Below are 17941 nucleotides of genomic sequence, written 5' to 3' on the forward strand. Positions count from 1 at the left end.
TGGGGTGCTGGGCACGGCTGGCTGCGAGCTCGGGTCAGCGACTGCTGCTCCCACGGCTGCAAACCGGCAGGCGGGCAGGGAGCTGCGGCACAGCGCGGCAGCCCCGGGAAGGTGTGCCGGGGGGGATGAGACAGGGAAAAATAATCCTCCCACCTTCCCTGGGCTGAGGGAGCCATAAATCAGGTGCGATAGATGAGCTGGGCTTAACTCTGCTCTTGACGGACGTGCCTAAGGCAGCCCTCTCCCTGCCGGGCTGGCGGGGGCACGGGCAGGGGCGGCCGTGCTTCGCGGGCAGGGGAGAGGGTTTTTGGGCAGCGGGAGCCGGGGCCCGGGGCAGCGGCCACGGCTTTGCCGGGTGGTACCAGCCCCATGCCGGGGCAGCGCCGGGGCTACGCAAAGCTGCCCGTGGCGGGCTGGCAGCCCGTCCCAGGGAGATGCCAACCCTCAGCCCCTCGTCCTGGCATCACCTGCCTGGATGAACGGTCCCCAAGAAGCTGCTCTAAAGCGCTGTTATTTTATTTTTTCCTGGTAAAAAGCAGCCGTTGGGGTTGCGGGCAGCCACCGAGCAGCCGGGGCCGGTAATGGCGAGGGGACGCTGGCGGGGGCTGCACTGGGACACCCAGCCTTGCCCCAGGGACGGCTGCAGAGCCCCGGGGAGGTCAGGAAGGTCCCAGCCACGCGTGACCCAGGGTTGAGACCATTGGCAATGCCTGTCTGTCCGTCCATCTGTCCGTCAATCCATCCACCCATCTGTCTGGGGTTAAATCCAGCCAGTGTCCTCCCCCATCCCCCAGCCTGGCTGCCATCACACTCCAGTGCCGGCGCTTTAATTCCCGTTACTTATTTATCATCGCAATTGTCTCTTAATTGCTTTGGCAGCCCCTCCGGAGCCTCCTGGCGAGGGAGGGAGGTGCTGGTGTATAAATAAAGGCCATAAATAAATAAACCCGGCTGAAGGCTCGGGGATCCTTGCTGGCTGCCCCAGGCGATGGCACCCATTTGCCCGGGACCGCTCTCACCAGCCGGGTGCCCCGGACGCCCCCGGGGGTGACAGGCTGGGCCCCAGGAGGACCCAATGTGCCCTGGGGAGCTTTCCCCCAAATTGTGGCTTTCTGGCCCAAGGAAGCCAGCGCACGCAGCTGCACCTTCGGGGTCGGGGCCAAGCCTGAGCCAGGGTTGGGGCTGTGAGAACAAAAGGGAGCAGAAAAGGGGAAAAAAAAAAATATCAGAAATCTCCAACCCACGATTTAAATTAATTAGTGATGTCCCCGGTGACTCAGCAGAGGCCAAATGGATTCGCTTCATGTTTTATTGAAGGGCTTTGCAGCGGGAGGCTGAGGGATGGGGGAACTGGGGGTGCTCCCAGGGGAGATGGCCCCGGGGACGGGTGTCAGCACCCGGTGTAAGGCCGGGGCTGTCCTGGGTGCCCCATGTGGGTGCCCAGGTCCCCGCCATGGTGATGGCATTTGCATATCATCTTTATATGCTAATTGGGATGGAAGAGCCCGGGTTTTCTCCCGTTCCCGGTCCGGGTGCTGACCTGGGGGCTGGCGGGAGAGGAGCCGACTGGGGCGCAGGGGAAGGAGCAGCCCGGGGCGGGTGGGAGCTGCGGCACCCCCCGGCCCAGGGAAGGGCTGAGCTGCTCCTGCAGCATCCCCTCGCCCCGGGACAAATCCGCAGGGAAGCAGCAGCCTGGGAGCACCCTCTGACCGGGCTTTCCAAAGCAGGGGTTGGGCAGTTTGGTGCTTAACAACCGCTGAGGGATATTATTTCTTTTTGGTGAAATTGTCTAATCAATCACTTTTTAATTCAGCCGGCTCTGGCACCCGTGCTGCCCTTTATGGGCAAAGAGAAATACGGCCGGCTCACTGCTGGCCACCCGCCTCCTGGGCTCGGTCCTGCTGGGGGGGGCAAGCAGGGCCCCCCTGGACAACGGCACCCCTGGCACCCACCCCGGCCTCTGCCTGCTCCGACATCGCCACGACAGGTATTATTTTCACCGCCCCCATCGCTCGGCATTGTGAGACCCGTCCGGCTGGGGAGAGGGGGAACAAGGCAGGCCGGCGCGGGTCAGCCACGGGGAAGAGGTTTCCAATGGCAGGGACGTGCCGGCGCTGCTACGGAGAGACGGTGGCTCGGGTCAGGGCAAGGGGAGCTGGTTAAATCACAAACCAGAAAAGATACGGGGCCAGGAAGGTGCTGGTGCCAATACAGGGATGCCCAGGGATGCTCGAGGGAGAAGCAGGCACAGCCGCCTCCCGGTTCCTGCCTCCTGCCAGGGCAGAGCCGTGGCACCAAACCTTCCCCGGGGTCCCTGCACCAGCCGGGGCACACCACCTCCCCGCCCCGCTGCGCCGGGGAGAGCCCTGGGGCTGCAACACCCCGGGGGGTCGACGGGTGCCAGCTGCCAACCCAGGGGAAGCAGCCCTTCGCCCCAGCGCGAAGGCGCCCGGGCATCGCTCTGGGCCACCGGCAGCCCCCGCGGCCGAGCCCCCGCGGCCCGGTGCCCGTCCCCAAGCTGCCGACAGCTCCTGGGGTCAGGGCCCGGCTGCCCAAAGCGCGCGGGGGAAAGGCCGGCCAGCGCCTTCCCGCGAACCTTTAAGCAGCAAACCCCCCCGAGCAACACGCTGCGCCCTGGCGATGTTTGAGCCTCGTCTAAAGCTGCCTCTCAGGCTCGAGGTTTTTATTTTTCCTTCCCTGGCCATTCCTCTTCAAAGTGCTGCAAAAGACCGAATCCATCCCCGATGCCAGTTTGATCTCAGATTTACGGCCCAAGCCCCAAAATCCTCCGCCGCTTGTGAGGTCCTTTGAGAGAATCACAGCAGAAAGTGTTTATTTCCATCATAAAGATCTGCTTTAATATTTTAACGTAAATCAAGCTGCGCTTTATGGCGATAATAAATTTGTTGGCAGAAACTGCCTTTGCAGCCCGAGGCGGTGGAACAATTCAATTTGTTTGGTTTTAAGTGTAAGGAGCCGTAATTGAGAAGGGGAAAGTACAGATGTTTTAATTGAGTTTGCAGCTACCACCCAGAGTTGCAGGAGGCTAATAGAGAAGAAGAGGTGAGGGTCTCCATTAGCCTCTCCGCTTGCCATTTCTCCTTGGCCTGCAGCCCCATCCGTCACGGCCGTCCCCTCCAGGAACAGCTGCTCGCTGCGAGCATGAGGAGGACGGGGGTGGAAAAAAAAGCCAGCCTAAACCAGATGTATAATGTGCATTTTATTGGTTTTAATCCCATTTTTTGAAAACTAATTACAGTCAAGCATCACGTGAGAATCTGTAATAATGAATTGTTAGTGTTGATGAGAACCGAATAAAACCAGAGTCAGTGGTGATGGGCGAGAGGAGGGAGCTCCTGCCCCGCGCCCAGCTGGGGTCGCCCTGCACCGGCCCCACTCAGCCCTCCCCTTCCCGCTTTCTCCAGTAATTTTTAAGGCATTGCTATGTCATGTTTTATATGAAAAATGTTCTCTCTGCCGTAGAGCTTCTTTCCGTTAATCACCCCGATTCCTCGGATAGATTTGTTTTGCTGCTGTGCAAGGACAGCGGGTGTCTGGGAATTCGGGGTTATTTATTTAAGAAAGCGCTCGTGCTCCTTGGGGACCAGCGTCCTCCTCGGCAAGGTACCACGGCAAGGGCGGGGGCCAGGACGCGAGCCCTCACCCTGCCGCTGCAGCCAAAACCTGGAGCCGAGCGGCTCTTGGAGGTAAGGCCCCTCAGAAGTCACCGCCACGGACCGTGCCGAGGAGAGGCCGGGAAGAGAAGGCACATCTGTAAGTGTAAGAGACAGCGGGAGAGGCTGCGCCAGGCTGGGCTCCCTCCCTCCTCCCGCCCCAGGCCAGGCAGGCAGGAGGCTACGCGGCATGGGACAGGGCAGGGAGAGCGAGGGCAGCCCGACGAGGGGAAGGGAGGATGAGAGGAGACAAAATAACAGAGAACAGCCCCGTTCTCTGGCCGGCAATGAAATGTGAAGGCAAGAGATGGAAATGGGCGCTCGAAGGGATGGAGGCCGAGCCAAGCGCCTCGCAAAGCACGGCAGCCCAGGGCAGAGAGCGCGGCAGGAAAGGGCTCAGCCCCCTCCATAACCCACACCTGCGCGCTCGTGCAGAGGAACGGCCCCCGCAGCCTCTCCAGCTTTCCAAAGGCTCATTTCATCAGCATTACATTCCTCCCTCCGGCTCTGCCCAGCTCCCAGCTGCCTCGCAGGTGGCTCCCGGCTCAGCTGCCCCGTGAATTTGCCCTCCAACCTCCCTCTTCCACACCAGCTTCCCCAGAGCACTGGGGGATGCTTACGCTCACTGGGGAGGGCTGCCGATGCCTGTTCAGGATCACGCTGGAGAGGAGGCAGACAGTTCCCCCAGATCCTCTCCAAGCAGCTCGGCAAGGACGCTGTGGCAGTGCTCAGGCTTGAGAGATGCAGCGTTTTGCTTTAAAAGCCATGAAGTGTTATTATACAGCTCCAGGTACTTGCGTATTCCCCCAGGAGGAGCACTTCAGGTCATATGGAAACCAGAAAGTCCTACTTGAAAACAGAGCTTGATTAAAAAGAGCTGCAGTTCAAAGCTTGCTTTAGTGAGCGGTGACACTTAATACTGCAGCAAGTGCAGAGGGCAAGAGGATCTAACATAGACACGCACCTGGCTTTGAACCTGCTTTAATCAGGGCGGGCTAAAATATCTCAGGTGAAAACTTGTGAAATTCTTCCTTTTGTTAGGAAAACCCATCTGATCTTTGCCCAAGGGCCTCAGAGCACAGGACCCAGTGCTGTTTGTCACCGTGTGGTATTATAGTGACCACCAGCAGCCTTAAAAGCAGAGACTCACCTAGAGCACTGGCTGTCCAAGGCCAGAGGCAGCCCAATTCTCAGATAAACTGAGCAGGACCAGCCCAAAGCCCCCCTTAACCCTGTGCAGAAAGAGAAAGGGGGGGATTCAAGCCCAGTTCCAGCAGGGTTTTAGTTTTTGCTGCCCCAGAGCACTTGGGAGCTCTGCTCCCGCAGGCAGGGCTGCGCCAGGGCATGGCGCTTCCTCCTGGCACCAGCCCATTCCCTTGAGTTAACACCCCCCTTGTTTCAAGGCTAATTACCCAGCAGGGAGGCTGGAAACGCATCAGTGTGCACAGCCAGAGCTCCTACGGGCCTCCCGCCTGGCAGGACTGGGTAATTAGCACCTCCCTAGCCCACCGGAATCCTGACCACTGGAGTCAGGGTCTGGCTGGTCCTACCAGCCCCGTGCAAAGGTGAGAAAGGGAGAAGGGGGCTGAAGCCACCGAGCTGCACGCAGGAGCGGAGGGAAGCAAGGCTGCAGTTCCCTCTCCGGGGGCGAAGAGCTGTATCCCTGCACATGTAAGGGCTCTGCCCGGCTGGGGCTGCCACAGCACAGGAGAGCAGGATGAGAAGTGTGAATGTAAACTCCTGGGCTGGAGAAATCCAGCTCTAAGCAAAAGATCCCAGATCCCAGGCAATCCATGGTGCACCAACAGGTTAATGCCTCTAGAAAAAGAAAATGTAACAGAGCACAAAATTATTTTCTTCTGAATTAGGTCTATTCCCACTCTAATTTCTTCCCTCAACTGGCACAGGAGGTTGGTTTGAAGGGGTCTCAGCAGAAAGAAGAGACTCAGTTCTCCCAAACTCCTGCCGGATTCTGCCCCACACATCCCTGCCTTTGGGAGAAGGGCCGTTGAGCCGATTAGCGTAGTGAGCAGCCAAGGCTGTCTGCTCTCCTGCGTGCCGAGACCTGCAGCACACAGAGAGCCGCTGTAGGGACAGAGAAAGCGATGCTCCAACAGAGCTGAAGGCAGAAATGGCTGGACACTGGTTAATCGTGCAGGCTGCCCAGGGCTCAGCCCCGTGGCTTTGTATAGCGGGTCTGAGAACCAGGACTGTAACAAGGCCGAGTCCACTCCATCCACACCCAAAATGGAGTGAAGAAAGTCTGTGTCCAGGTCTAACCTGTGCCACCAAGCCGATGGCCTGGAAACTTCCCTTCATGCTGCCTCTCCCCCATGCCACGGTCCCAGAGGGGGAGCTGAAATGCTGAGCCCAGGAGGGAGCGTGCTGCTACCCCCGCATCAGAGTTTTGACTCGCTCAGGACGATGTTTGCAGTCACAAACACAAAGCAAGAAAAGCCCCATATGAGCACAAACACAATCCAGAAGGTGTGTCGGAAAGGGGAGAGGTGCTTGTTAACCGTCCCGCTGCCGAAGACCAGCTGCGTGTCCTTCCGACTGCAGTACGCGAGGAAAGCCGGAATGAGATACTGGATCCCGTTCCCAGCATAGGCTCCCGTGATCCCCACCAAGGACTCCAGATCGTGGGTGCAGAAAGCCACCAGCACTGGGGGAATCAGCGTGATGGCAGGAAAGACAATCCTATCCACCACCCACGGGTAGGTCCCCCCTTCTCTGTGGAAAAGGGTCTTCCAGTTGTTGCGCAGGGTCACTGCGATGATGGGGAAGTTGGTGCTGATGGTGAAGACGGGGAAGAGGCCCAGGAAGTAACGAATGAAGGCAACGTTGATGATCTCACAGTTGGTGAAGTTGAGCGTGTACATGTCCATGAGGGTGTCATTGCGGAAGCAGTAAATGGCAGTGAAGGACAGGAGGCTGTAGAAAGCCAGGATCAGGATGTAATCGAGCAGCACGAGCTTGTTGACATGCTTCTTCTTGGAGATGGGTGTGATGAGAGATGGCAGGGAGTGCTGGCACATGAAGGAGTAGACGCACACCCCAAAGAGATTGCGGATGCCCGACAGCTGGGCCATGGACGGGTGACCTTCAGCTTGGCCTCTGCTGATGCGGATGAGGGCCAGAATAATCATGAGGATGAAAGCTGGAGAGAGAGAAGGTTTCAGGTCAAGCCCAGGTCCGCACTCCCCACGACCCTCCTCCCATCGGCACCACCTCGCTCTCCTGCTCCACAAGAGCATCTCCTTATCTCTGGAGATGGTGGTACATCAAAGGCAAGGTGCACAGGAATTAGTCACGACTTGCTTTCAGTGCTAGGCAGCGGATAAGGGAACGGGCTCGGGACTGCCTTTGGCAGGCAGCTCCCTCCGGTCTCCTTCCCGCAGGGACTCACCCTCCCAGCCCCGACAGCAAACGCTTGCTCTGGGCCCTTCAGAAGCGTAACGCTACGACGGCCGCTGAGCCCATCGCCCCCAAGGGCCTCAGTCCACGGATGCTTCTGCCACGCACCTTGGCTAAATATCACCATTTAGAAATGGCTCAGAGGTGTTTGAGCTGTGACCTCTAAAGGAAGAAAGGATTAAACCCAGCTGCAGTCAACCCCAGTAATATTCCTACACATTTGCAACCGGACTAATGTTTCCAAGACCTCACCTACGTACACCGGCAGATGCACAGGAGCAGCAGCTACTCCTGAGCTTTCCTGTCCCTGCGATACGTCAAGCACGGCAGAGCAAGAACTAGCCAGCCATTTCCCGGGCAGGAGGAACAGGCTGTCCGTAGTTAATCCCAGGGTGGAGAAGCCAGTCTGGAAGGGACTAAAGCAGCACTGAAAGGCTGCTATTAAAATTCATCACTTCTAGGCACAAAGTCTGCTCGTCTACCCTTCACTTGTGTCAGGGAAAAGCCTAACAACATTTTACAAAGCTTATCACAAAATGCAACGTGCTATGGACAAAAATGAATTGAGATTGGGCTAATGCCCTTATTTACTCCTCTGGTGAAAATTTGAGCCAGAAGCAGTTACTGCTAGACCGTTATTCCTAGCATGGCACATAAAACCAGCAGAAAACTAATTCTGGTGTCACAGAAATCACATCAACCTGGGAAAGATGATCATCAGCTGCGGAGTTAACAAGGAACAGGGGAAAAAAAACCTGCCTGGCAGGGCAGCAAGCAGCAAGATTTACAGTCTGGTGCTGGCAATGGATGGGCCACCGCTGCTTGCACAGAGCTGTCGCCTGCACTGGTTTGAGGCATCAGAGCAGAGCCGTGAATTATCAGGTAATGAAAAAAAATAAAAAAGTGCTGACACTACTACTATGGACAACTTTGAATGTCATAAATATAAATACAGAGGAATTAAACCGAGCAGCGCACGGTCCTGCGGCCAAGCCCGTGGGAGGCTGGCCACCAGCACTGGAGCCGGGCAGGCTCGCGGTGGGGTGACAAGGACACTGTCAGCTCTGTGCCCAGTGCTGCTCTGCCTGACACAGGCGGCTGAAGATGGGAAACCATGCCAGGGACAGGACTGGAAGTGATAGCTACAGACCAGTTAGCGAACGCCGCCTCTTCTGTCCTCAGCGAGACCAGGTTAACCTTAACTGAACATTGCCTCCCGCGCACCCCCAGCGCTCTGCGAAACCCCATTTCTCCTCTCACAGCAATCCTCCTTCTCTTCCTGCAGCAAACACCAGCTCCGTGCTGAGCCCTTACCGAGCCACGTGCTGCATTGCATCTCATGCTGCCTCAGGAAACCTCTCGCTTCCAACTGTTTCCCAGCGACAGGGCAAGTCTACCAGCTCTCCACGAACACCGGACTGGTGACAGCAGATCCATTCCTTCACAGCGCCACGAGGGCCAGGCCACTTTGGGAGTGCTGGGCTCTATTTACTTCCCCACGAGCAGTCACAGAGGGCTATGGAAAGCAACAGCTCGCTGCTCTGGGGGTGTGCAGTTCCCCTCACCTTCACTCAAGCCGGCGAGTGAGGGGCCCTGTGGACACAGGTACGGTTGCTGTGCCTTCCCCACCGCTCCCCGGAGGGGAGACGCTTGCCAGCCGTATCTGCTAGAGCAAGATAGCCTGAGCGCGCTGTGTTCCAGGTGATGTGGATGTCTCCCCAGGCTCGCACAGCCTACAAGGGAGATGAGAAGGTGCCCAGAACAAGACGAACCAGGTTAGGCAGCTCTGGAAATACGCTGAGACCACTCGCTTGGGAGAGGTGGTCGGCCTCCGCGGCCCGATCCTGAGCCATTCCTGTATCTGGACGAGGTGTAACTGCAGAAGTCTCGCACCTCTTCCCTGCACACGAGGCAGTAAGTCTCTACCTGCTCTGCTCAGCAGAGTGAAGAGTGAACTATTTCTATTCCCCAGCTCTTGCCATTGGCTCAAAACCCCGCTTTCCGCACCAGAACTAACAGGACCAGTTCAGGGGAACCCCCAGGCTGGCACCCCATCCTCACAGCATCTCTTCAGTCACAGACCCACAGGCTCTCCTCTGCCCCAGCACCTGCTTTTCTGGTAGGGAGCACTGGAGGATCAGGTTTCCAGGGGATTCCCTAAATGATGGATAGAAGTCTATGGCTTAAGAAGCTAGAATTCATAACACCTTTGTTTTTCCTTAAATACTTCTTTCAGAAATTAAACCTATTAAAGTTACAAGGAGAGATAACCCAATGCTAAGATTCCAACAAGGCAGGCTGTGCTCCCCCTGCCCCAGCACTGGGGCTCCGCAGACGCGTGATCCTTGAGAGGAGGTGCTGAGTAAACCGGGAGCCTCCCTGCACGATTCCAGCCCCAGAGAGGACAACAGCAGCCCTGCCCCAACGGCTGTGTTCTCCCTCGCTCCCTGCGGCAGAAGAGGTTCTCGCTCCTGGAACCAGAGAGTTAAAACATTTGCCTGATTTATCTGCCTGTCCCTGGGAGGAGGCAAGCCCCAAAATGAGACCCTGAAACCTAGTTATGTTGGATGATAAATCGAGCTGAAAAGAAGATGACAGACTGACTGACAGGCAGCTTTGCGCAGACAAGAGGCAGCTCAGGATCCTCAGGCACACACAAAGCCCCTGCTCGCATCCTCCCCTGCCTGGGACAGCGGGCTGAAGGCAGTCACACCACGCTATTTCAGGTCACCTACAGTTGCCACATGAACTGTCCAGCAGCGGTCCTTGGCCACAAGGACCCTGGCGAAGCCAGACGTGGGTTCATAAAAAAAGCCTCAGTCTGTTCCTCTGCACACAGGACCGAGGATATAAGCAACAGGCTCCAGGGATGAAACACCGTCAGATACCACAACCAACAGCGCCCAGAATCACAAAGCGAGGTGGACGGCAACGCTACCACGGATTGTTAGTAGGTTACATGAAAACTTTGTTTTAAACCTTGTTTTGTACAAGTGCTTAAAAAGCAATCAAGAGTTTTGCTTGTCCTGATTTTTTCAGCAGTGTCAGACCCGCGCCAAACGCACACGCCACAGAGGGGCCTTGCAGTCAAGAAGGCACAGAGGACGCTTCCACTTGTCTCATCTTCCCTCCTCTAGAGGTCTGAGCATCCTTCTCACTGAAGGATGTAAGTGAGGCTGTGGGGAAAAGTAAGGAGGGGGTATGCCATAAAGGAGAAGTTGTGACAAATCCCATCACCACTGTCCGACTGCCTCCCCTCCAGACCCCTCATCTCGCTCTTTGAGGAGCGAACGCTGGCTCTTCTCAGACACCGCAGACCTCGCAGACAGCTACTGCTGCCTGCCATGGTTCTTGCAGGTGGAAGAAGGATGAATATGGATGAGCACACATCCAAATAAGAGCACTTCGGGGAAAATATGGGAGTCTGGGGATATTAAAACATACATTTTTGTGAGCTTTGATAGAAGCATAACAGAGCTGCAGAGAAGCAGTGAAGATAATTGAGCCATTCTAAGTTTAAGGATTGTTTTGCAGAGTCAGAGCAGACACCTTTGTAAATGAAAAATGCTGTTTTGTACCTGAGCTCCATCTCTCTGCAGAAAGGCTATTGCGGGGGGGGGAAGAAGTCCAAGGCTGAAACACATTTTTCCCCATCGTGGTAGGCTCCTGCAAGAAGAACTGATGCTCAGAATGAGTTTCTGGCTTAAGCCTCCCTTGCATCCCCAGCAAGACGCTATGCTTTTGAGATGTTTCACCTGGTGCCCCACGTCTGTCTCTCTATTAGCACGTGGACAATAACGGAGAAGATCCTGATCTGAGCCACTGTCGCGGTTTAACCCCAGCTGGCAACTAAGCCCCACACAGCTGCTTGCTCGCTTCCCCCCGGTGGGATGGGGGAGAGAATCGGAAGAGTAAAAGTGGGAAAACTCATGAGTTGAGATAAAGACAGTTTAATAGGTAAAGCAAAAGTCGCACGCCCAAGCAAAGCAAACCAAGGAATTCATTCACTGCTTCCCATCGGCAGGGAGGTGCTCAGCCATCCCCAGGAAAGCAGGGCTCCATCATGCCTGATGGTTACTGGGGAAGACAAACGCCATCATTCCAAACGTCCCCCCCTTTCCTCCTCCTTCCCCCAGCTCTGTGTGCTGAGCATGACGCCATACGGTGTGGGACAGCCCTTGGGTCAGCTGTCCCAGCCGTGTCCCCTCCCAGCTCCTTGTGCCCCCAGCCTCCCTGCTGGTGGGGTGAGGAGCAGAAAAGGCCTTGACTCTGTAAGCACTGCTCAGCAATAGCAAAAACATCCGTGTTATTAACACTGTTTCCAGCACAAACCCAAAACATGGCCCCATACAAGCTACTACGAAGAAAATTAACTCTATCCCAGCCAAAACCAGCACAGCCACGCTGGGAAACAAGGAGGAGAGAGATGCTCTGCCGTGTAATTCAGAAAGAGGTGGCTTGGCAAGGGGGAAGCGAGCTCAGACGTGAGGGTCTGCAGAACCGTGGTGCTGGATAACCTCCCTGTGATCCCAGGAAGGAGGGCCACAGACGGATGTTGCCTCCCAGGTTCAACAGTGAAATTTGACCTTCGAAGCATTGGTCCCAGTTAAAACAAGGATGGTTTTACTGGCTCTAGAAAGCATGGGGGCAGACAGCCACAAACCAGGGATGAGTAAAGAGTTACTGGGGGAAAAAAACAAATCCAAAACAGAACCATAAAACAGAAGGAAGGTTACATGACAACCACCTGTATGTTAAGAGTCAGAAAGGTAGAGACAGAGGAAGAACGATCTGGCACACCCATTCACTACAGCTCGAGTCACACCTTCTCCAACTCTGTCCCTACTCCCGTTCCTCCTTCCGCAAGGAAAGCCTGGTGCGAACATCATCGTACCTGCCTGCCACCCCTTCCAGGGACCCAGAGCGGCAGCGGCGTGCAGCCACACCGCCCCAGCCCACGCCTGGCTGCTCCCCTACCCCCACCCACAGCCATTTGTTTAAGCAGGCGCCGCGTCGCGCTGCTGACACATTTGCGGCGGGGCCATCCGTCACCGCCGGCTGACGGCGTGACAGAGCTTTCTTGTCGAAGCGGAGAATCAATATGCCAGGAAATAATGATAATGAATCACTCTTTCACAACTCATGCCACTTGCTTCCCTTTTGATACGTTAGGTGGCATGATGGATTCCAAGAGGAGGATGTTTTCATGAGCTTCCTGAGCCCATTCTCTTTGGAAGGAGGAAGATGTCTCCCCACCTTAACCTTGATCTTGGTCCTCCATCGAGCCGAAACACAGCAGACCACTCAAAGAGAGGAACAGCTCTCATTCAGTTTAACTTTAGGCACCTCTTTCAGGATAGAGGGCATAAAAGCAAGAGCATCTGCTCAGTACCTACCGAACAGCACAGCACCACGTCAAGTCAGTCCTACCTTCTGCATCCCTAGCCAACCCTTGTGTTGTCTATTCCACTACCGATGTCTTTCTAGGATGCTGGTGCCCCCCGCAGAGCCAGCTGCCTTCCGTCAGTTTTTTGGCCAAGTTTAAGAGCCCACTGCAACGCTGGAACTGCCAGGCATTATGGATGCCCTAGCATTTGAAGTATTAAAGCACCACTGGAGTTCAGCACGCTGGCAGAATAAAGTATCTGAAATTAAGGCATTGATTCTTAAATTTAAAACTCATTTACCCAGTTGCTCCTGCAGAAGCTATATCTTATCACTTGTTCATGACCTCCAGCTCTCTGTAAACTCCAGAGCAGCCACTGATAAATTTCTCCAGCCTTCAGAGGAGGTTTCTATATGAAATGACAGTAAAGAGCATGAAAACCAGGTTTGCTCCATCAGATGTGGGAGCTGGAGTACTTAAGGATCAGGTTTGGCAATGACAGAGCCTAAAACACCGTCTCTAGGAAGATGAAGGATTTATGAGTGCAGAGACTGTGGGGAAGCAAGATGGATATGTTCACAGAAGACAGCGATTCTCTGGAGAGAGATGTCAGAAGGAGAAGAGGAGGGAAATTACATCCCAGAAGAAAGGAATGAGCAAAAGTTGTGGGACATCAGTGTGGCTCCTCCTCCAATGGAGAGCAGGGACTTGCAGGGACAGCCTAAGGCAGGGTCTACGTGGCAGGGGACCGTTGCTCATACAGCTGGGGAAGCACAGCCGCATGTTGGGCACGTTATGATGACACAAGCATGACGCAGCTCACCAGGAAGGCAAGAAAAAGCCTCTCGGGCACTGGCACTCCCTCTGCCATCTCACCCACGCTGCCAGGTTTGGCTAGCTCCTGCTGCAACCATCTCAGACACTACTGCTGCCCTGGCCTCGGGCCAGGCACAGCCCGCTTCCTTCACAAAGGGAAACTTTATTAAAAAGCACCACCAGGACTTTTTGGTGGTCAAAAGCGGTTCAGCGGGGCTTCTCTGCTGTAAAGGCATCATTTCCCTGCTTTTCTTCCTCATCTGGGGCACTTTGCTGCGCGATAACCAAGATTTACAAGCAGCCTCCTCTACCGCGGTAACAGCTCCTGCTATGAAACCGGTGGGCTGCCCCCTCTCAGCCCACATCAGCCGGTCTCCACAGACATCTGCACACCAGTAACAGTTCACAGGGAGAAAAATGGCTCTGCGCTCTGGTGTTTATCACGGATGCTTTATCTCAACATATGGGAAGGGAAGAGCAGCCAGCGAGGCTTGTTTGCTTCTGGTGGAAAATTACCCGTGTAGTTTATTGTCCTCTCTCCTCCGGTCACCTTTGGCAGAAGCACCATAAAGCCTCTGCAACCGGGACTCGGCCCTAAGCTCTGCTGTTGACTTGGTCTATTAGCTTTGACAGTCACTTCTCTCTCCACGTGAGAATTTACTCTTCTGTGAGAAGGGAATAACACACACTTTGGTGTCACCATGAGCCTGAGCTAGGGCTGTGCATGCTTTGGAAAGCACTGGGTGCAGAGCACCCGTGTCCCATGAAATCCAGGTGCTCTACAGCCTTAGCCACACCTTCCCCATCCTGCTTTGGGCCCTACCCAGCAAAGCTTTTATCATCTTGTTCCAACAACACACAGTCTGAACAGAGAGCAGCTTCGCATGCCACACGCTCTGAAAACCTGCGAGGGCACCATCATCCGGACCCTTTTGCAGGGCTGAATGTTTCCTTACATTTTCAGCTCCTCTTCTCCACTCTCCGACCCATCAGGTTGTCTCCTGCTGCCTGGATAAAGTGCTCTTTTCAGGAACGTCAACTCCTCAGGCAGGATCTCAGTGGTCCCGTCCCGCACCGCACGTCACTCTCCATCTGCATCTGAAGCTAACAAGGCTCCTTCACTCACACAGGCACTGCTTCACCCCACTGCCCCCCAGAAACTGCACTGAAATGAGCTCCTCAGCTGACAGCTCTGGAAGTAGGCATGACAGAAGCACAGCCTTTTAACTAACTCTTCATAAATATATTCACTTCTCTTAGTGAATTATTTACCCTGGGCTCCGGCAGCAGCTTTCTCTGCTCCAAAAGGGATGCAAGAACATGAAGTAACTTTGTTGAAGAACCTTGTCAGAATGAACATGCAACAGTGTCCTGATTTACAGTCCAACTCCCTCGTCCTTGCCGTTCCCATATGCCCTGCTCTGTGAAAGGAAAGGGGCAGAGATTGAACTGGTCCCTCCTTAGCTGTTTGCCAAAAGCTCCGTTTCTGATGCAGAGGAGAGGCCACCTTGAGGACTGTGGACACTGGCAGACTAATCTCTCTGCAGGAGACTGGAAACACAGGACTTCAGATAATTGTCAGCCCCTCCTGTATCAGCCTCCGCTATAATTCTCAGTCTCTGCAGCTGAAAGGATGTAGCAGAGCGACTCCGGGTTTCTGCACTGAATCAACTCCAGCATGGCTGGTTAAGCCTCCTACGGAGGGCAGCGACAGTCACTACAGCAGCTGAAACCTGCTCACAGAGCGAGATGGTCTGAGACCAGTTCTCTGCCGAGAAGTGCTGAGGAGTCCTGTAAAGAGCAGGATTCTGGTAGAAGAAGCAGAAGTATCAGAGAAATGAACAGATAAAGTCAGCCTCACCAGCATGTTTTGGAGAGCCCTTTCCTAGTTTCTTGCCTAGAAGCCTTCTACCAAATACTCTGGAAGGGGACGGGACAGGAGGGAATGGGGGAGAGAAGAAAAAAAAAAGAGCTTAACACACATTTCCTGGCTATTCTTGTCCTTTTTCCCTCCATCTTACTGGCCAGGGAAGGAGCTAGGGGAGAGATTTTATTTCTGGGCATATAATTGCAAGATCATAGTTTGGGCAGGGTTGGGAATGATCTGTCTCAAGGGCTGCAGTTACTTGAATGGATGTGGTATGATCTGACTGTGCTACAGGGAGAGAGAACACAGCCCGCAGCAACCAAACCTAGAAGTTTATTCCTCTATAAAATGTCTCTTTATTAAAATACAATACTTTCTAATAACTACAATAGAGCATCAAGAGCAGCACATAGAGCAAATGTCCCACGTGGGAGCTGTCTGGGAACATTTGCCAGAGACTCTTCAATAACAGTGGCGATAATCACGCTACCAACGTCTTTAAAGCCAAGAGTCCTCACCTATCGCAGGCGGTAACAGGCTGCCATTAATTGGGTTAGCTGCTTAACACACAACAGCCCACTGTTTGCTGCTGAGCTCCAACAAGCCCTCTCCTTTTTGTTTCCTAATCCATATGCTTTCCCATGACGCTGCTAGACAGTTATTATCCAATATTATTCAATAATAAAGAGGTAGACCTGTGTCCCCTCTGCTCTGAGAGGTACATCAGACTTGCCTGGCTCGGTCCCTTTTGCTGTGCCGTGCCCTCCAGCAGCTCACCCCTAACACCACCCACTTGATCAGGACAGAAGAAAGGAGGGGGAAAAACCAGCTAGATATTCAAGTCTCTTTAGGGAGCAATCCATCGTGACCACAGATTTAAACCCTCCAGGAAAAAAGAGCCTGAAGTCCAAACAGCAGAACTGAAAATACCAACAGCTCTGATTTATTGATGGCTTCGTTGGTTTAGTCTTCTGCAGGAGACGCTTTGTTCCAAGAACCTTATAAGAGACCTGGAAGAAGGCTCCAAAACTGGTACAGGACTTGGGCTAAGAGCAGCTCCACACTTGCAAGGCTGAGGTGGAAGGGAGCTGAAAGGAAGGAAGGCGTTACAGTTTGGGGAAGGAACCCTCTCCGTCCCATGGGGAAGACTCATTCTTACCTGGTCAACCAGCCTGGGCCCTGTCTCTGCTCTTAGGATCCTTGCTCAAGAGCTGGGCGAGCCAGAAAGGTTTTATCCTTAACTCAAAGCAAGGCTTCACCTTAAGCACCATTGCCAGGATTTAGAATAAGTGATTTTTCCCAACTAGCCTCTTCTCCAGGGAAGCACAGACAGGCTCCCTGTCACACCCCTTAGGGTGCCTGTGCTCAGGCTCCCAAGGCAGTTTGGGCACGAGTAGGAGAGGGCTGACAAAGCAGCCTGAGGAGCTTTCACAGTTGGGAAAGGGGTGAGAGCTTGTGTAGGCAAACCCTTACACACCCGCCAGCTCCAGCTCCATGAAAACAGAGATCTCTAAGCACAGATAAGGCCAGCAGTTCAAGCACCGACTGCTGCACTGAATTTAACCATTGGCACTCACCCATGCGAGGTGGCAATCAGTTTTGCAGCCAAGTATGTAAGCTGTTACTCTTCACAAGACTGCCAGCAGCTCGATGGCTCTGGAAGCCCTCTCTCTGCCATCAGCCCCTCTCCACCCGGAGATGCAGATCCACCCTCCGTGGGCTCCCATCAGTCCTGACAGGGAAACGCCTCACCATGCCAGCCTTGTTTCCAGATGAGCTCTCCGTGTTCAGCAGGCCCAGACAAGGAGAACCCATCTGTTTGGGCTCTAGCAGTACGGCACTTGGGCTTGCAAGCTCCTCCTTCAACTTTCTCTTTTTAGAGACTTCAGAGGCGCCTGTCCTGGCTAGTCCCTTACCCCGGGAGGAAAAACACAGCCAGATGAAGGGCTGATCCCTGCCGCATCTCCACGTTCTTTGAACTGGCCCAGTTTTAATTTCCAGTTCAGGTCCCCGTGTTTAAGACTGCATTTTTCAGAGACAGAATGAAATTTTTCCTGTCCATGAGGTGTGGAAAGAGACCGCTGTAGGCTTTGCTAGCTGATGTGCTGCTTGCGATGAGCACGAGGCTCTGGAAAGAGGCTAGTGACATTTGATTATCACTTAGATCAGGAGAAAGAGGAAAAGCAACTTTCAAAGGCAAGGCTGACACGGTTACAAACACCAGCAGAAATGACCTTCACACACAGCTAGTTCTCCCTGCTGCCAAGATCCATCCTCTCAGCCACTGTCATCTGAATTGCCAGTACACCTGGGGCAGTGCAGCCTTACATCAGCCGCTGCTGCTCCAAAATCCAGGGCTTTTTCACCAGGCTGGGGAAAAGGGTGTAGGGGGGGGTCCTGCCGTACGCGCATGGCAAAGCCTGTACTGGCCTCCCAGCTCAAACAGGCTCGATTTTTTCAAATCACGATGCAAAGCGTGGGTCAGCTTCCCATCCGCACCAGGCCAGCGGGCACAGGTAAGCTGAAGAAGCCACTGCCCCTGTGGGAAGTTCTTACCCAGCAAACCAAACGGGTAGGCTGGCAGCTCCAGTGTTCAGCTCTGCTGCTCAGAGTGCCTGGCAGAAGGGGAACCACCTTCAGCACCACATGGCTAGGACCAACCAAAGGAAGGTGGAAAAAAAGGCACAAACTATAGCAGGACCGGAGTCCACATCTGGCCATAGGATTCAGGCGGGATGAGTTCAGGAGACCACAAAACACCAGCCAAGACCGTTCTTTAGG

General features: G+C 54.4%; 1 protein-coding gene across 2 annotated transcripts in view; it reads right to left on the bottom strand.

Annotated features, from left to right (window-relative positions):
• Nucleotides 1–3310: 3310 nt before the first annotated feature.
• Nucleotides 3311–17941, bottom strand: part of TMEM104 (transmembrane protein 104) — a 45453-nt gene continuing 30822 nt past the window's right edge. For both annotated transcript variants that reach the window (XM_082326928.1, XM_082326927.1), the window contains exon 10: nt 3311–6834. In XM_082326928.1, coding sequence (XP_082183054.1) covers nt 6074–6834 — 761 coding nt within the window. In that variant the 3' untranslated portion in view covers nt 3311–6073. The remainder of the gene's footprint in view (nt 6835–17941) is intronic.

The sequence above is a fragment of the Platalea leucorodia genome (genome assembly GCF_965183815.1).
Source record: "Platalea leucorodia genome assembly, chromosome: 14".
In the NCBI taxonomy this organism is placed as follows: Eukaryota; Metazoa; Chordata; class Aves; order Pelecaniformes; family Threskiornithidae; genus Platalea; species Platalea leucorodia.